At 42.5% G+C, this 20,405-nt stretch overlaps 1 protein-coding gene and 2 long non-coding RNA genes across 3 annotated transcripts in view; 1 reads left to right on the top strand and 2 right to left on the bottom strand.

The window, feature by feature from the left end:
- Nucleotides 1-3,019, bottom strand: part of LOC148897528 (A disintegrin and metalloproteinase with thrombospondin motifs 20) — a 128,058-nt gene extending 125,039 nt beyond the window's left edge. The window contains exons 1-2 of the mRNA XM_088995813.1: nucleotides 2,869-3,019; nucleotides 2,434-2,783 (exon numbers count right to left, since the gene is read on the bottom strand). Of these exons, the coding sequence (XP_088851939.1) occupies nucleotides 2,434-2,783; nucleotides 2,869-2,959 (441 nt within the window). The 5' untranslated portion in view covers nucleotides 2,960-3,019. The remainder of the gene's footprint in view (nucleotides 1-2,433; nucleotides 2,784-2,868) is intronic.
- A 238-nt stretch (nucleotides 3,020-3,257) lies between these two features.
- LOC148897527 (uncharacterized) lies at nucleotides 3,258-5,771 on the top strand. Its single transcript, XR_016114912.1, has 2 exons — nucleotides 3,258-3,840; nucleotides 4,134-5,771. It is a non-coding gene; the product is annotated as an uncharacterized LOC148897527 (long non-coding RNA).
- A 2,875-nt stretch (nucleotides 5,772-8,646) lies between these two features.
- Nucleotides 8,647-20,405, bottom strand: part of LOC148897526 (uncharacterized) — a 38,472-nt gene continuing 26,713 nt past the window's right edge. Inside the window, exon 5 of the long non-coding RNA XR_016114911.1 lies at nucleotides 8,647-9,214. This is a non-coding gene — a long non-coding RNA (uncharacterized LOC148897526). The remainder of the gene's footprint in view (nucleotides 9,215-20,405) is intronic.

Raw genomic sequence — 20,405 nt, 5'->3', positions numbered from 1 at the left:
ACTAGAATAATATTGGAAAATATTTATTTATGCACTAAAAATACACTAAAAAACTGGGGGTAAAAATCTAAGAAAAATATTAAACAAAAAAGATAACAATATTATTATTATTAATAAATAGGTAGTTTATTTGAATGGTATTTTTTCTAAATGTTTTGTGAAATGGAATTTTTCTGCCCCATTTTTGTTGGAAGTTTCCTAATGTTTTTCTGTTGTTGGAATATTAATAATAAATCATTAATAATTAGTTATATATTTATTAATAATTATTCATAACATTGCAACTTTCCTATTGTTTTTCTGGTTTTGGAATATTAATAATAAATTATGAATACTTATTTATCTATTTATTATTAATGAATTATTAATAATATAATACTCCAAAATTCCCAGTGTTCTTCTGTTTTTGGAATATAAATAATAAATTGTTATCTATTGATTAATAACTATTAATAATTTTCTGAAAAAAAATCTTATTTACATATTTATTAATAATTAACTCTGAAAAATATTCCAAAAACAAACAAAAAAAAACACGTGGAAAAAAAAATCCATTTAACAAGACATTGAAAAAACAAACAAACGGATACGATTCAAATAAACAACCTCCACACTTTTTAAACAGCGCTTCCATATTTTTTGCGTTAAAAAAAAAATCATGTCACGTTGTTTCCGGCTTCTTTTTCGGACTACTGTGAAAACACAGATAATGATGACAATTTTATGAATGATCATCACGATATGAAAAGTTCAGATTGTTTCACGCACGCATGCACGGTGTAACGATGGCCGATGCCAAGGCTTTCTCCCAAACGCTGCCTTTGCAAAGATAACATGGCTGACTTCTGATGAGCTATGACTTGGAACAACATGTTTATTCTTGCGGTTGTCCCTGTACATTTTGCCTCTCGCGTGCCACCGAGCGAAGGGAAGCAACATTTCTGCATGGTCAGAAAGCTTTCAACGTGACGCATTCCAACCACAAACACTACAACATCTTCATCTGTCATTTGCCTATTTTGCCTATTAATTATTAAAAAATGGCGGACAGATCTTGACTTGTAATTGACTGTTTGGTTTGTTGGTTTGTTTGTTGGTTGGGTGGATGGAAGAAAGTAGGTAGGTAGGTAGGTAGGTAGGTAGGTAGGTAGGTAGGTAGGTAGGTAGGTAGGTAGGTAGGTAGGTAGGTATGGATGTATGTATGTATGGATGGAAGAATAAATGGATGGATGGATTGATGGATGGATGGATGGATGGAAGAAAGGATGTATGTATGTATGTATGGATGGAAGAATAAATGGATGGATGGATGGAAGAAAGGATGTAAGTATGTATGTATGTATGTATGTATGTATGTATGTATGTATGTATGTATGTATGTATGTATGTATGTATGTATGTATGTATGTATGTATGTATGTATGTATGGATGTATGTATGTATGTATGGATGGATGGATGGATGGAAGAAAGGGTGGATGGATGGATGGTTGGTTGGCTGGATGGATGGAAGAAAGGAAGGATGGTTGGTTGGATGAAAGAAAGGATGGAAGTATGGACGCATAAAAATATTCCCAACTGCGCCGCATAAATATCATACCTGTCAACGTATACGTTTGACCCGTATTTTATACGTTTTTTTTTAATTATATCAAATAATGTACAGCCTACTACAACTTTTATACGGGGAAAAAAAACATATGAACCGGTCTTACTATGACCAAATTGAGTTGTTCTCAACTGCCTGTAGTTAACGACAATGCTGCCGCCGATCGCTACTATTGACACGGCAAACCAGCAAAAGTACTATGTACAGTTTTTTTATGAAACGGTTTTGCACAGTATACAGTTGACATTTTTATTTGGCTATGCTTAGAATATTGTTATGCTTAAAATATCTTGTTTTCTATCCTTTCACCCCTCCCCCACCACCGCATCCCCTCTCAAATTGCTGCTATGCACTGCAAATTTCACCATTGTGGGCCGAATAAAGGTTTTCTCATTCTGATAATCCGCAATCGCATATTTTTTTTAATCGGATTGATAAAAGCATAACGTGCGCATGCGCGGTAAACTGTCTGCGTTTCCACCTGTTAGCATTTTTTTAGCATTTTGAATAATATACGGCGTAGTACAACTTTTATACGGGAATTGCAATCATTTATAAGGGCAGTGATTAGCCAAAGTTGACAGTTATGAAATATGAACCGCTTCACCACCACATCAGAGTAGAAAGAAGCATGGGCTATGACGTCAAACAGGACCCGCAGATAGCATGCACAACAAATAATGTGTCGTGTAATTTTACAAATGTAATAAATGTGACGGATTAAAGGTTAAGAAGCACCGACGGAAAACCTGCCGCCGCTTTGACGCAAGAGAGTTTTCAGCAAGTGGGCGGGGATGGAAGGGTCAGTTCAAGCGGGGTACTCACCAAGCCAGCGCACAGGCTGAACACCGCCGGCTGCTCCTCTCGGGAGTTAACGTGTCCTCGGAAGAAACAGTGTCGCATGTCAGCGACCTCCCGCGACGGACTCTCGCCGGCCGTTCCCAAGTGCGTGACGGCGTAGGCGGGCGCGATGAAGTCCGAGTGCGCGCTGAGGTTAAGATGGAAGCGTTGTCCGTACGCTTCGATCCGGTAGTGGAGCCGCGGCGCGGACGGCTCGTCGTTTAAACTCCTGCGCCGGCGCCTGTAGTGCGTCGAGTGCGGGAAGGACTCTCCGAAGTCATTGACCCGCAGCGGGCTGGTGATTTCGTACGATGACAGCTGGCTGACGAAAACTTCTGCAAAAGGGGGGTGGGGGTGGGTGGGGGGGTTGTCACAAGCGTACCGACGTGCTTGGAAGGGGGGGAAAAAGTCGAGTCGTACCTTGTTTGGGATGCAACCGGTATTGCGCGGCGAGCCGCACAAGCGCTGACAGATGACACGCGAGTCCCACCAGCCAGATCGCACACTGCATGATTCCCGGCGGCGGCGGCGTCGGCGGCCCCTTCGTCGAGCTCACCCTCCTCCCCCCCCCAACCCTGCTCCCTCTCTCCTCGTCCCCCAGGCCGGCTTGTCAGCAGCAGCGGCAGGTCTCCGGATAAACGCAGGCTCTTGGCTGCGGCGCAAGACCCGCGTCGTGCGCGCGCCTCATCGCATTGCCCACCCTATCCCCGCCTCACCCCGAAAAAAAAAACAAAAAAGTAGCGGTCCGGACTATTTATTTATGACATGCATCCCGCCACCCACCCGCCCCCCCCACTACTACGCACACACTCACGCATACAGACACTTGTCCGTCCCCCCCCCCGTGCAGGGAGTTAGCCACCCGGTGCAAACTAGAGAGTGTGCGTTGTAAGCAGGGAGCCGTGCCAAGTATGCTTTCCCTCAGCCATCCCCTTCCTCGACCACCCTGTGCAAGACCAAGACGCTCACACACACCCTCACACACACTAAAGCAACGCCCACTCGGAGAGACCGCCCTCCCACGAGAGAGAGAGAGAGAAAGAGAGAGGGGGGGGGGGGGGGGGGGTTTGCAACAGTGTGGAGTCAGCCTTGTAGACTGAGAAAATATTGGGATGGGAAATGTACACCATCAATATGGCGACGTGATATTCTTGGCGTGATTTATTTGGAATAAAAATGTGATGATCATTGGAGGGATTAAATCAGGGGGGGGGTTTTTGCAAAGGGGGGCCAGATTTGGTGTGTTCAAAATGTAAGGGGGCGATTAAAGGCAATTATCTACGTATATAGAAAGATAAGTACCTAGCTAGGTAGCTAGGTAGGTAGGTAGGTAGCTAGGAAGGTAGGTATAGATAGGTAGCTAAGTAGCTAGGTAGCTTGGTAGCTAGGTAGGTAGTTAGGTAGCTATGTAGCTTGGTAGCTAGGTAGCTAGTTTATTTTGAGCCGGGACCAGCGTATCATTCACATTTACGATTTATTTCATGTTGCAAAGGGGGGCCAGATTTGGTGTGTTCAAAATGTAAGGGGGAGATTAAAGGCAATTATATACATATATAGAAAGATAGGTAGCTAGCTAGGTAGCTAGGAAGCTAGGTAGCTAGCTAGCTAGGTAGGTAGATAGGTAGCTAGGTAGTAAGGTAGCTGGGTAGCTAGGTAGATGGGGAGGTAGGTAGGTAGCTAAGTAGCTATGTAGCTTGGTAGCTAGGTAGCTAGGTTATTTTGAGCCGGGACCAGCGTATCATTCACATTTACGATTTATTTCATGTTGCAAAGGGGGGCCATATTTGGTGTGTTCAAAATGTAAGGGGGGGATTAAAGGCAATTATATACATATATAGAAAGATAGGTAGTTACCTAGGTAGCTAGGAAGCTAGGTAGCTAGCTAGCTAGGTAGGTAGGTAGATAGGTAGCTAGGTAGTAAGGTAGCTGGGTAGCTAGGTAGATGGGGAGGTAGGTAGGTAGCTAAGTAGCTATGTAGCTTGGTAGCTAGGTAGGTAGGTTATTTTGAGCTGGGACCAGCGTATCATTCACATTTACGATTTATTTCATGTTGCAAAGGGGGGCCAGATTTGGTGTGTTCAAAATGTAAGGGGGCGATTAAAGGCAATTATATACAGTAAAGTCTCGTTATATCGATATTCAAGGGAGTCCGAAAAAATATCGATATAACCGGGACTATCGATATATCCGACCCTGTTTGCATGTAATTTTCTCAGTGCGTGCATAGAAATAGTATCGATATAACCGGGACTATCGATATATCCGATATCGATATAACGAGACTTTACTGTACATATATAGAAAGATAGGTAGCTAGCTAGGTAGCTAGGAAGCTAGGTAGCTAGCTAGCTAGGTAGGTAGGTAGCTAGCTAGGTAGCTAGGAAGCTAGGTAGCTAGCTAGGTAGGTAGGTAGATAGGTAGGTAGCGAGCGAGCAAGGTAGCGAGGTAGCTTGGTAGCTAGGTAGGTAGGTTATTTTGAGCTGGGATCAGCGTATCATTCACATTACGATTTACTTCATGTACTTGACAACTTTGTTTGCATGAAGTAGTTTAGTGGTACAAATTGCGTCCAAAACAACATTATATTTCCACTATGGGAAAACAAGGAATTATTATGGGTCGGGAAAAAAAATAGACGAAAGATTCTCAATGACTTTCAAAATGTAGATTTGGGGTATAAACATATTTAACTCATTGACTGCCATTCCCGAATTTTCCCTGCCACAAGGGGGTAGGATTTGCCATTTGTACAACTGCCCCTATTTCAAGCTCCGATAACTCCAGACCCATATAATTTAGGAATGAGCTCTTTTTCTAATGAAAGAAGAGAGTATAAGGTTTCTACAGCTGTATTGAATATTTATGTAGTACTAAAACTTAATAATCTGTGGGTCCTGGAACTCAAGTGACAATGACAAAAACCCTTGAAGTGGACGCATTTTTGCACATCGTCTGCCAGTGAATGAATTAGTTAGTCAATTGCAAATGTCCATTTGATGCTAAAGTGAAATTTGCGCTCATGCTACCATCCTGAAGGAACAAAACCTCCTACCACGGTTCACCCCTGAGAAGTAGTCGGTACATTGAAACATATGCAGTCTCTCGGCATCGGCATCCCCCCCCAAAAAAAGTCTGCTACAACATTTAAAGACATTCAACTACAAGTCAACAAAACAAAACGCAGATTTATGTTTCTGGTGATAAAGCGGTCTGAACCGGCGGTTTGTGGTCTGTACAGTTTTTTTGAAAAATCCTACGCTGTAAATTATTGTCGTTTGCTTGCTTGTGATTGGAGAGTAAATGCTATAGTGTGGTTTACAGAATACATCTTTTGAAAGACAAAAAAAATACACAAGGACCACCCTCAGGACCGCCACAGTCTCCGCAATGCTCCTGGACTGGACGTTGAGGACAACTGAACGCCTGCAGACCGACCGAAGTACGCATAGAACCAACTCGCTGCATTTGACAAACTGAATCTGAATCATGAATCTGAAACGTGCCCAAATCTCGATATGCTGCAGGCCTAAGCGCTACTTCCGAACTAAGATGGCAGCAGAATGCATGTCTTCATGCTGTTTGACCTCCCACAAGTGTCAGAGTGTTGTTTTCTTTTGTTTCATAAGCTCGCAGCGTGATTACACAAACACGAATAGGAAGATGTTCATAAAACCAAATGAGCTGGTGGACCATGTGCCAATGAAAAGGACCGTAACATTTCTGGGCAGTTTTCGGATACTTATGGTTTCATAATCATGAACGTTTGGCGGGGAATGTGGGGGTACAAGGTCTGTTCCAGATGTGCAGCATGTCAAGCATAATTAGCACTGCAGGGATTTGGATTCTTTGGATCTCGTACGGCAAACAGGTGCCAAGGACATGAACCATCATTTGGGCCTTATGCCCGTTTTTACTAAAAGGTTTACCCCACCACCCCCTGGCATATTTTAAAGTAAACCATGTGAGCGACTATCGGTACGCTCATCTGCGACTGTGCTCTTCTGTATCTCGAGGGACTTGACACAAGGTTTCTGTCTTGTGTGTTTATAATAGACTTTCTTGGAATCCTCAAATTCGCAGCGAATACACCCCCCCCCCCCCTCTCCAACGGCCCCTCCCCAGTACAAAAGGTTCAAGCTGTTTTGTTCCTGCGGATTAAAGACTAATGGCTACGAGTCCCCGTTGCGTTGGGAAACGCATCCATTTCTTCCACAGATGTGGCAGACGTGGCTTTCGTCATCCTCGGTGCTGAGGTCATTGCCTGAAAGTAAGATCACATCACTGCAAACTACAAAATGGCCAGGCAGTGTTTTTAGGGGGGGGTGTTCAAGGTTCTCACGGGTGAAGAATCTCTGGCTTGGATACACTCTGGTATATTGTGCAATCCTCTGCAACAGAAGGTTGACCCCGTAGGATGAGGCAAAGAGCGGCGGGGGGAGTTAACCCTTTCAGGGATCTTGATTGCTACATTGGACAACGTATCAGGTTACAGGGTGCTTGTAAGTCAATCGGAACTGTCCACAATCACAGGTGAGTCTGTTGAGAAAACGTTTGGTTGGTAGTCCCTGTACTGTCCATAAAAGGTCATTCGTCTTAAAACAATTGACCACTTGGACCAAATTCTGTCCTGTTTTCCAGGGAAATGCAACATTTGTCTTGTGGGAATCAATGTGGCTACCACGTCTGACGAACAGCCAAAGGTTTTGGGTTCAAATTGCCACTGGGGAATTATGAAGCCGTTAGAAGACATAAAATGCATTGCTGGGTCTTGATTTGTGGTGGTCCAGAAAGTGTTGTTTGTCTTTTAGAGGGGAAAAGCCATCTTGGATTCTGGGCATCCTTCGTCACACCTGCTTCAATGTCCAAAATTTAGCAAGATACTACGTGAAGAAGTGAAGTGAAACTAGTACAACTTTTTTCATACAAAGTGAGGAATCTTTTTCAGATCGGCATGTTATCAAGATGACAATCAGATCAACTGCAAAAGCGTGAACAAAAACTTCCACCTATGCAATATCAACCGTCTTCGCCTGTCTCTCACTCCTCACACCACTGCTATCCTCGTTCATAGTCTTGTCACCTCCCGAATTGACTATTGCAATTCACTTCTCTTTGGTGTGCCTCAGAAACTTCTCCACAAACTTCAACTCGTCCAGAATTCTTCAGCCCGGATCATCACCAGAACCTCATCCTTTCACCACATCACTCCCGTCCTCCAAGCGCTCCACTGGCTCCCGGTCAAATACATGCATTTAAAGCAATCCATAATCCCCCATACCTATCTGACCTTCTTCAAATTTCTATTCCCTCTCGTTCCCTCAGATCCTCTTGCCCCCTCGGCCTCTGTGTGCCTCCCCACCCCCGCCCGTCTCAGCACGATGGGTGACAGAGCCTTCAGCTGCTCTGGCCCCAAACTTTGGAACTCACTTCCTCCCAACATTCGTAACATCGATTCTCTTCCCACCTTCAAGTCCCATCTCAAAACCCACCTATTTAAAATTGCATCTTCTGTGTAGCGCTCTCTCTTGTTTCTATTTATAATTGTATTTCATTTATTGCATCCTATTTGTGATTGTATTTTATTTATTATAGTCCCTATGCTTGTCTGTGACTGTAAAGTGTCCTTGAGAGCTTTGAATAGCGCGTAAAATGTAATGTATTATTCTATAACAATATGACGTGGTGTCACAGGTTTGGATCATCTTTGGATCAGCATGAATGGAAGTCAGTAGGGTGCGGACAGCAGAGTCACACTAGAAGTTTCCATAACAAACTTCCCCAAACGCCCACAGACCCTACCCCCCTCTAGCTTCCTTAGTCCGTTCAGGGGGATCTCATGGTGCAGTGATCAAGGAGTTTGGCCACCTGAGACTTGTGTTGGCTTGCATTGCAGATTAAGCTCCCACCGCACCCCAACAAGACACTTTGCCCCCCCCCCCCAACAACACCACCACCACCACAATGAGAATTTCAAAGCCACAGAATTCTTTCAGTGGTCTTTAAACAAAGTAGTCCATCAACGTCTTTTTTTCGCGGCCGTCGTGTCTGTCAAGAGTCCCAGAGACAGCAATAAAAAAAAAAAACAAAAGGTCAAAGTGGCGGTCCTTCTATCTTGGTGATGACTCATCACTTAAAAAAAAAAAATAACGAAGAAGATTATTGTTTTTACTAAGAGCGCACCAAGAGCGCAAGCGGACCCCAAAAAAAAAAAACAGCTGGAAAGAAGTGACTCACCATCACAGCCTTTGCACAGTACTTGCTGTGTTTTGACATCACAACTAACAAAGTGGCCGAAAAACTGCGTCAGTCTAAAAAAAATCCTTTGGGAATAACTGGGAGAAAATCATTTGAAGTGATTTTATAAATTGTGTCCATAATTTATAAAATCACTTCAAATGACTTCTTCTGAGCACATTTTACAAAGATTCCACGGCATATAGCTATATTTTACGTTTTAAGACTTGTTTTCGAGTTGATGACGATACCGGAAGTGACGTCACATCTGGAACGCCCCTGATCGAGACAGTGACACACAATGCATTTTGGGTACTTTGTTTGATCTGAAAACTTTGTGTTGATCCGTGTTGATGGCAAAATTAGAAAGAAAACACATAAATAACGTGATGGTGAATTGTCGTGTGTTGCACCAAGACTACTATTTGATAATAGTTGACACAAATTCCCAGCAGACAAATCAGCCCATTTCCAACGGAGCTTGGGCGCCATCTTGTGCATTTTCTGGGATGCTACATTGGAGTCCAGATGCCTGAAAATGACACAGATGGACTTCTTTAATCAATTGCAAACATTTATGCTTTCCTCTTCAGAACTATTCGAATCATGTTCATAACTGGATGAGTAACAAGAAAGCATCTTCTCCGAATCTGAAGCCATTGTTTTGATTGTAGAGCAAGGCAAAGACGTCCTGGCGTGACGTCACGAACAAGGGGGCGGGACCTTCTGAAACTCGCCATCCCGAGGTCATTTTGAAGTAGTTTTGGGACACTTTAAGTTATTGGTGTTTTGCATTTGACGAAAAATATCAGCCTGCGTGTTTTGGGTATTTTTGATGCTATAAAACGTTTTTCTGATGTCAGTTAGGAAACAAAAAAATGGTGCCGGTTGTCCTTTAAATAGACCAAATTACCAGGATTAGCATTCTCGAATTTCTGATCAGGAACAATTAGAAAATAAGTCTGATTCTGATACTTGAAGTTTAAAAAAGACGACTATGAGTTCATAAATGCAGAAAGGGATAAATCTGTGGAGTTACAAAACTGTAGTCAAAATTGTATCCCCCCCCCAGGATGGCGGCTCCCCTCTGTCTCCCAGCAAATTGGTGTTTTCGTGTTTATTATGTTTGTTAAAGTCATTACAAGTGCCTTGCACGCTGGGTCCGAGAGGACAGTAATTTCATCTGTGCTGTACGTCATGCATATTAGCATATTTGACAATAAAGCTGACTTAAACTTTTGATATGGGTGTGGAGTTATATGAGCTTGAAATGAGGGAGGCTGTCCAAAATACAATGCAATACATACATATTGGGTTATATAGTGCTTTAACAACAGCTGAAGCTGGAACAAAGCGCTAACATAGAAAAAAAATGGAAATGCTGCCCGTTGTGGAGAAGAAAAAACATTGAGCGAGGCCATGGAAAGCGCTTTATCGGCACTCAAGCATTAAAAAACAGAACCCGAACAAATTTGGGAATGGCGCTCTACGTCATATTTTCTATTCCCGAATAAATCAGTGAATGGGAGTGAATGAGTTAAAAAAATATTTGAATTGAATCTGTTTCAATTCAAGTTTCGACTCTTAATCACGTTTTATTGAGTTGAAGCCGTTAGCATGATGAAGTTCCTTTTAAACTTGCAATTCTAAATATAAGTGTTGAATATTTGTCTAAAAATCGCAAATAAAGTTAGAAAATGTCTATTTTCTTCATGTTGACCAAACGTTGCTCAAAAAGGTTTTGGGTTTGACCTTACAGGAGCCACTCAACTGCGTTGTTTGCTCAGGATTCATCAGCTAATGCTTGCTGATAGCTACTTAGGAGTCATTTTCAAGCCTTTAACACCACATGTATACCATCTGTCACTAAAAACTTTTAACAGCAAAAGTCATGCATGTCCTATACACTATCACTAACTCCCTCGTGTAATTTGTGGGCTCTGAGCTAATGTTTTTTTTTTTTGCCAGACCATATGTTCTCTATTTATATTTGCTCAGCTAATAGAGGCTCAGTGCTAGCGTGTGTGTTTGGGTTAAGCGACAGGCTTAAAGGACAACCGACACCATTTTTTTGTTTCCTAACTGACATCAGAAAAACATTTTATAGCATCTAAAATACCCAAAACACACAGGCTGATATTTTTAGTCAAATGCAAAACACCAATAAAAATGAATTAGTCTCCCAAAACGACTTCAAAATGAGCGCGGAAATGGCGAGTTTCAGAATGTCCCGCCCCCTTGTTCGTGACGTCACGCAAGGACGTCTTGCCTTGCTCTAGAATCAAAACAATGGCTTCAGATTCGGAGAAGATGCTTTCTTGTTACTCATCCAGTTATAAATATGATTCAAATAGTTCCGAAGAGGAAAGCATAAATTTTTGGAATCAATTAAAGAAGTCCTTCCGTCTCATTTTGAGGCGTCTGGACTCCAATGTAGCGTCCCAGAAAATGCAAAAGATGGCGCCCAAGCTCCGTTGGAAATGGGCTGACTTGTCTGCTGGGAATTTGTGTCAACTAGTATCAAATAGTAGTCTTGGTGTAACACACAATGATTCACCATGGCGTTATTCATGTGTTTTCCTTCTAATTTCGCCATCAACACGAAGTTTTCAGACCAGACAAAGTACCCAAAATGCATTGTGTGTCGCTTTCTCGGTCAGGGGCGTTCCAGACGTGACGTCACGTCAGGCATCGTCATTAACTTGAAAACAAGACTTCCTGAATATTCAGCGCGAGTGTTAAAATATAAAATATAGCGATATGCGGTGGAATCTTTGTAAAATACGCTCAGTAGAAGTCATTTGAAGTGATTTTACAAATTATGGACACAAAATCACGTGGCTATATCGATAACATAGAAAAATATGTAGTCACTATGTCAGGAGGAAAGTCATCAACCCCCCAAAAAAAAAGATATAACTGTCACGAAGAGTTGATCTGTGTAGAAGTTCACGCCGGGAATATTCCTGACTATGCTCGCAAGTCATGTGATCGCCTGCAAGGGGGGTTAGGTTTCACCGGGGAATTGTTTGGCTTCTCTGCAGTTGTCTATGGGGAATCTTGCATCTGTTACCCAGATGACTGACATTACAGTAACTAGTTTTCCCACAGTGGGCAAAAAAAGGTCAAAATTACATTTGTTGTTCGGATCATAGAATATTTGGCCTCATTTACTTTGCGGTTTCAAATTGTTGTCCTTGTTAAAGCTTTCATAATACACAGGAAACATTTAAAAAATGGTCATACAAGTACCGTGTATAAACAAGTTCAGTTTACCGGTGGTTGGTCTTTCTGTCTTTCTGTCACAGTTCTTAGGACGGTGGGTTTGAATTTTGGATTCCCATGTGCTGTCTTTGGATATTGCGGCTTTCTCATGCATTTCCAAAACACACATTTAGAATATTTTAATCATGTGAAAGCTTAAAGGACAACCGACGTCTCCGGACAAGTTGTGTCCATAATTTGTAAAATGGCTTCAAATGACTTCTACTGAGCGTATTTTACAAAGATTCCACCGCATATAGCTATATTTTACGTTTTAAGACTCGCGCTGAATATTCAGGAAGTCTTTGTTTTTGAGTTGGTGACGAGTCCGTACGTTACGTCACTGAAGGAACGCCCCTGACCGAAAAAAGAACACATTGTAGCAGTCCTTCCATCACGTCAATGCATTTTGCTGTACTTGTTTGGTCTGAAAACTTGGTGTTACACCAAAAAGAGGCAGAAGAGGGCGTCAAAGCTCCGTGTAAGGAATTAATCAGCCTGTGGAAACGGGCTGATTAACTCCTTACACGGAGCTTTGTCGCCATTTTCTGCCTCTTTTTGGTGCTACATTTCCCGCCCCCAGATACCTCAAAATGACACGGAATAAATTATTTAATCGATTGCAAACATGTATGCTTTCCTTTTCAGAACTATTTGAATCATATTCATAACTGGATGTGTAACAAGAAAGCATCTTCTCCGAATCTGAAGTCATTGTTTTGATTCTCCAGCAAGGCAAGACGTCTTGGGGTACCACCACGAACAAGGGGGCGGGACCTTCTGAAACTGGCCACTTCCGGGTTCATTTTTTTTTTCAGATTTTGGACACTTTAAGTCATTTTTATTGCTGTTTTGCATTTGACTAAAAATATCATATTGTGTGTTTTGGGTATTTTAGATGCGAAAAAAAACGTTTTTCTGATGTCTAATTGCCTTGAGCTAGCTAAAAGCTAACGGCTTTGCTTACTGCTCCTCCCCAGGCAAAAAGGTGAACAGGAATTTACAACAGCACTCACAGAAGATCCAAATCAGGCCTGTGTTCATAAAAAGCACTCTGAATCAGTTGGTCATTTTACTTTGAAAGAATTTTTCGTAGAGCGTACTCCTTCACGTAAAATGAGGTTTTGCTAATACTGGTTAGCGCAGTTATGGATTTATGGCTTCCTGTCCCTAGGATAACAAACATGTAAACAATAGATATTTAGCTAGCCATCTATTAGCTATATAGAGATATAGCTGGCTGGCTAGCTATATAGTTATAGTTATTAGCTATCTGTTGGCAAGCTAGCTAGCTTTCAATCTATTTGAGTTACTTCCGCTTCTCACCCACAGAAAAACTTATAAAGTCACCTTAAGAGTTTTGAAAGGCGCTTATGAATGAAATGTATTATTATTATTATTAACTCTTGTCAGTAAAAACGCTGATGCTAATGTTGAGCTAACAGCTTCAGGGCTGATAATTTGGTGATATGATGACATTGTGTATGATTCAAATCTTACATATTGTCAAAATCTGCTCATTTTATTTCACAATTTCCCACGTGGACTCCTTCCGTCGTGCGAAGTGGCATAAGGTCTGCGGTGGACAGCTGCACGGTGTTTGGGATATTAACAGCTGTTAACTTTTAAACTGGCAGCGATTCGAGCAGTCAATGGCAGCGCCCCATTAAATTGTTATTTTCATCACTTCCTCTCAGCTTTTCGGTTTTATGATCATTTCCAGTTTTCATGATAGCGCACAAACACCGTTCATATTCAAGAAGGTTTTACAAAAATGGATTCACATGACATTAATTACATAAAACGTTTCAAAGGACCTTGAGCAGGACAAGTGGCGAATGACCAGCGATTACAAAAATTAGGTCATCATACAAAAATTTGTCAGTGTTGCTCAAAGTCAATAATTCACAGTTAACTAAACAAAGTATCAAATAGGTTCAAATTGAGTATATAATTAACAATAATGTAATTATATAAACATAAGCTCTCTATTTGCTATCTAGCTGGCTAGATATCTATCAATCGAGCTAGCTAGCTCTCTATTTGCTATCTATCTATCTATCTATCTATCTATCTATCTATCTATCTATCTATCTATCTATCTATCTATCTATCTATCTATCTATCTATCTATTTGAGTTACTTTCGGGTTGAGTGAACGCTGCCGCGTGTGGCTGCCGCTGCTCGCCCGCAAAAAATAACAATCCTGTGACTGTAAAGTGAACTTGAGAGTTTTGAAAGGCGCTAAGAAATGAAATGGATTATTATTATTATTAGTTACACAAACACACACAATTAAGTGCTCAAATTTAGGTTTCTGTAGTGTTGCCAGGCATAATTCATAGCACTTCAGTTCACTTTCAAATATTAATTACACAAGTGAATCACTGCACAGACAACTGTTTAAAAATGTGTTTATATCTTAATTTTTTTAACACCTCATATTTAACACCAGGAGGTCATTAGCACGCTGCCATTTAACACCTTTTACCTCATTTTAAAGAGGAATGAGATCCTCATAACACACATTAGCACCTATATATCGTCATATATTTTTTTAATTCCGTCCCAGTCAAGGCTAAACATTTATTTAACACTCCGATGTGTCGCCGATGTTTACTTTTACACTTCATCGTGGCAGCAGCGCACTTTCTTCTCCCTCCCCCGACTCTAAAAATAATTCCTTGCTCAGATAAAAGTTGGTAGTTCTTGATACAAAGTGAAATCTTGGAGTGGATTTGGTACTTAGGGAGGACATAAAAGAACACTCTGTTCAGTTTCCAGTGCAGAGGACACTGTCAAAGCGGGCCTTCGACATGTCCAAGGTGTTCCCTGATGAAGAACACAGTTAAAGATGGCCGCTCTCGCACGTCTCAAAGGACTTTGGAAGGGGAGACGCTGATACCCCGACGCAGGTGATAGCGAGATGTCTAAAATTAGTGTCGTCAGAATGTTTTGTGATGAACACAGATGACTGATTTACTAAGATGTCAAAATTACAAGGAATAAATACCCCGTACGGAACTCCAATCCGCGTGACGACAACCAATCCGCATCGAGAATACACTCGTGGTCTCACAACAAAATGGCAGCTAAACGATCGGCGTTCATCAGGAAGACTGACAACTTTCTGATAACTTGTTGCTATCATTATCGGGACCAAAATAAGATGTGACTTGGAGAGTGATAAGCGAGGACATTGACCCTATCCGGTCAGTTCTATTTGTTCACGACAGTCCGTTGTAGCCTGTTTTAGCTTGAAACAAGCTAACGATAGCATTAGCAACAAAACACTGATTCAGTCTAGCTCATAACTTGTTGCTATCATTCGGGACCAAAATAAGATGCAACCTGGAGAATGATAAGCAAGGAAATTGACCCTATTCGGTCAGTCGTATTTGTTAACGACAGTCCATTGTAGCCTGCTTTAGCTTGTAACAAGCTAACAATAGCAACAAACCACTGATTCAGACTAGCTTATAACTTGCTGCTATCTTTATCGGGACCAAAATAAGATGCGACATGGAGAATGATAAGAGAGAAAATTGACCCTATCCGGTCAGTCCTATTGGTTATCAACAGTCCGTAGTCACTTGCTTTAGCTTGAAACAAGCTAACAATAGCAACAAAACACTGATTCAGTCTATCTCATAACTAGTTGCTATCATTATCGCGCCCAAAATAAGATGTGACCGGGAGAATGAGAAGCAAGGAAATTGACCCTATCTGGTCAGTCCTATTAACAACAATCAGGTGCATCCTGCTTTAGCTTAAAACAAGCTAACAATAGCATTAGCAAAAAAACGTTGATTCGCTCACACAGGCACTTTTTTTATCTTGAACTTGGAGAAAATTGCGTGAATTATTAACGCTGTTATGTGTGTGGTAAGAAGATACATTAAAAATGACAATTATTATGATTATTAATTTTAGTTATGTTATGGAACGTTTTAAAACTAAATAAAGGCGTTTGTCTTTTTAGTGGGTGTACAAGTTTTCATTCTGAAAAAAATCCAGAGAGCACCACAAGCCCAATATAAAGATAAGGAAAGATTAATGAACATTTTAGACATAACAGAAATTATTTTCGATAACCTTTTTTAAAGAGATTGCACACTGTGAGAGTAACAGAATGTGCGTGACTACGTTGGCAGCATAGATAGCGATTTGAACTCAACAACCAGAAAAAATGTTCAGTCCATGTCCAAGTGTACAAAATGGAGCTGCGAGAGAAGCTAATGTCAATTTAACTCGGCACAAATAATCGTACTCCGTACTAAAAGCCACATCATTGCAACATGGCTAGCTTTCTATCTATTTAAGTTACTTCCGGGTTGAGTGAATGCTGGCGCATCTGGCTGCCGCTGCTCACCCACTGCAAAACATATCCTGTGACTGTGAAGTGACCTTGAGAGTTTTGAAAGGCGCTTATAAATGAAATGTATTACAGTGATACCTCAGTTTACGAACCCCTTGGATTACGAGTTTTCCGGTTTATGAACGTTAAATGTATGAAAATTTTACCTTGGCATACGAACTATTTTTCGGCATACATACGGAGCTGTCACAATGAGTGATGTGTCGTTCGCGAATGAGCCCGTTCTCCTAACAATAAAATGGCAGCCGGCTTGTTTTGGTCCTCTATTCCCCGCTCCCAGTCGTCGGTTAAAGCCACGTGATTGGTCAAGAACGCAGCAGTGAAATATTAAAGAGACAGGCAGACGACAGTGAGAGAGTTTCAACAGAGTGTAGACTGCAAGGTTAAAATTCCCATCAATCAGGCTCCATAAATAACCCGCAAAAGCCATCTGTACACTTGATGCAAAAAGCTATCAACCCAGCTAAACGGATCACAATTGATGAAGAACTAGATACAATTATCACAGAGAAAGCACCTACAAGGGATCATTCCTCAAGATGGTGAGAGAAGAAGGCTACGTTCCTCATCAAGCGTTTAATCAGAATCAGAATCAGAATCATCTTTATTGCCAAGTATGTAGAACACACAAGGGATTTGTTTCCGGTAGAACACGCTGCACTAGTATCGTCGTCAAAAAAAACTGCGATACTAGTGCAGTCCATTCCATCAAGCCATCAACGACCATCACAAAGGTAAATACAGTACAGTTTATTTCTCTAATTATAATACCATAGCATATTTATTATACATAAAATAAGGTATATTTTGTGTAGTTTTAGGGCTTAGAAAATTAGAAAGTAGAACATTATGTTTTATGAGGACCTGGGAACGGATTATTCTCATTTTAATGGTTTCCTATGGGAAATTAATTTTTGGGATACACACTTTTTAACCTGGCACATTCTGTCTGGGAACCAATTAAGTTCATAAGCCAAGGTATCACTGTATTATTATTATTATTATGATTATAAATTACCTGACTAAATGTTTTTGTCAACCTCAGAATCGATTCATCCTGCAACCATTGTGAGTTCCATCCCATGAGAGTTTAGAATGGCGCTTACAAATGAAATGTATTACAGTAAAGTCTCGTTATATCGATATTCAAGGGAGTCCGAAAAAATATCGATATAACCGGGACTATCGATATATCCGACCCTGTTCGCATGTAATTTACTCCGTGCGTGCATAGAAATAGTATCGATATAACCGGGACTATCGATATATCCGATATCGATATAACGAGACTTTACTGTATTATTATTATCATAATGCACAGGCGCCACGGGGGCCGCACTTTACAGAAAACGCTTTCTATTTGGTATGGTGGAGTAGTTGCAGCCATTGTCCTCTAGCCGCAACTTCAGCCCGGAGTTGTGTAAACAGGTTGAAATGGCGAAGGGAGGGAAGCCACGGAACATCTGAGGAAAAAGCTCTTGATCAAAGGCGCCTTCACATGAAACATGCGTGACACTACACGGCTTTTGCGTGTGGGTGCGCGAGTGAGTGTCCCACAAGGAGATGACAGACAGAGATGTGTCTGCTGTGGTTGCTTCAGTCAGTGTTCTCCATCCCAAAGCTTCCCCTCCCTTTCTTTCTTTTTTTTTTCGTGGATTTTACCGCGAGTGTTTGCACAACAGAAGTCAATGAGAGCCCACCTACCCCCCCCACCCCCCACCCCCCCTCCGCCGGAATCATGTGATCTCCTCCCGCTTCTCCTCGACTGGATGCTCACACACAGAAAACCTTGGTTACAAGTAGCAACACGTGGTTGTCTCACAAATGACTACCGGCGGATTCGGGGTGGGGAGTATTCAATTATATTTCGATTTTGCGCGGAGTGAAAAGGGAATTATTTCAGTCCTTTGGTCTCAATTGGTTCAAAGTTCAAACTATAAAAAAAGATGTTATTTATTACAGGAATATAATTATGGAAAAAAGTATGAATAGAGAGAAAACTAGCTAGCTAGCTAGCTAATAGATAGCTAATAATAATAACAATAATAGTAACTCAAATAGATAAAAAAACTAGCAAGCCAGCTAATAGATAGCTAATATTATTATAGTAACTCAAATAGATAGAAAGCTAGCTAGCTAGCTAGCTAATAGATAGCTAATAATAATAATACATAACTCATATAGATATAAAGCTATCTAGGTAGCTAATAGATAACTAACAACAATACTACTACTACTACTACTACTACTACTAATAATAATAATAATAGATGTCATTTCTAAGCGCCTTTCAAAACTCTTAAGGTCACTTTACGGTCACAGGATCAGTTTTGCAGTGGGTGAGCAGCGGCAGCCACACGCGCCAGCGTTCACTCAACCCGGAAGTAACTCAAATAGATAGAAAACTAGCTAGCTAGCTAATAGATAGGTAATAATAACAATAGTAACTCGAATAGATAGAAAGCAAGCTAGCTAGCTAATAGATAGCTAATAATTTCATTCATCCACAAACTATTAACTACATATATACACACACACACACATTTATATATACACACACACACACACACACACACACACACACACACACACACACATATATATATATATATATATATATGTCACATCTCGCTGCCATCCGGGGCGCGCCCCGCCCCTCCTGTCACCTCCTCCGACATTCTTGGGAGACGGCCCCTCCAATCATCATTCACCTGGGTTCCCACAGCTGATTGTCATTCACTGATTGTGCCTTCTGCCTATATCTGTCTGCCGCTCACTACCGTTTTCTGTCGGAGTATTCTTGGTCATTGCCATTTCCACGTCCGTGTTGCCAGGTCTGCTATCATTCAGTTATCTTCCTTCACTCATCCCTGTTTGTTATTATTTGATGCTGTTTCCAGTAAAGACTCTTTATCCACCCAAGCCTGTCACGCCGTGTATTTCGGGTCCTTCCCTAACACCAAAAGTCCGTCGCTCGAGGTCTGCCTCCTAGCACTCGAGCGCTCGTCACACAATACTCCGACCACCCATGGACCCCGCCGGCGTTGACAGGTATTTTACCGCCCTTGTACAAGAGGCGGAGCGTTCGAGCCAGCTGGCCCAGGCGATTGAGGAAATGCGCCACGCCACTACCTCGCTGGCTCAACGCCTCAACGAGATGGAAAAGAGCATCGCCACCCTCTCTGTTCCTCCCCCCCCGCCCGTGGGCAGGCGCACGCCCCCGCTACCCCAACCCTCTCGCTACGCAGGCGAAACCGAGCGCTGCGCTCAATTCCTAATGCAGTGTGCGCTCGTGTTTGAACAACATCCTGACGCCTACGTTAGCGATAAGGCTAAGGTAGCCTTCATCACCAGCCTGCTCGCGGGTGAAGCCGAATCATGGGTGCTGGCGGTACGAGAGTCCCGACCGGAGCTGTGCGCCTCGTATCCGGACTTCGTAGCCGAGATTCGCCGGGTGTTTCACCATCCAGTGACGGAGGTCGAGGCGGAAGGGAGAATCCTCGACTGCGTCCAAGGGGCCCGTTCGGCCGCAGAATACTCCGTCGCTTTCCGGATCCAGGCCGCTGGCAGCGGCTACGGCGACCGAGCGTTGAGGGGGGTGTTTCGTCGCGGCCTGAATTCCGACCTAAAGGATGAGTTGGCTACCCGCGACGCCGGCACCACCTTCGACGACCTCGTCGGGATCGTCATCGGCTTGGATCAGCGTCTTCGAGAGCGGCGAAAGGAGCTGAGCGACCGACGGCCCGAGGTACCCCGAAGCCGACCCCGGTCGACCACACCCGGCAGCGACCGCGCGCAGCCCCAGGAGGGACTCTGGGAACCGATGGTGATAGGGGGGGGAGACGACCGCTCCAACCCGAGGGCTCGTCGCACCCGAGGCCCCCAGCCTAGGACCCAAGGCCAATGTAAGTCCCCGCCGAAACGGAATCCGTTGGGGGCTAAGTCCACGACACGAGTCACACGGTTGGAGCTGGAGAGTGAACTATTTGGCCCCTCCAGCTCCCAAAGAGTGCGGGCACTAGTGGACTCGGGGGCCGACGGGTGCATTATCGACCCTCACCTGGCCGACCTGCTGGGCTGC

Source organism: Hippocampus bargibanti, linkage group LG05 (genome assembly GCF_051943395.1).
Source record: "Hippocampus bargibanti isolate YZ-2025 linkage group LG05, ASM5194339v1, whole genome shotgun sequence".
Lineage (NCBI taxonomy): Eukaryota > Metazoa > Chordata > Actinopteri > Syngnathiformes > Syngnathidae > Hippocampus > Hippocampus bargibanti.
Note: the sequence above shows the minus strand (reverse complement) of the source record. Positions and strands in the feature narration are given on the sequence as shown.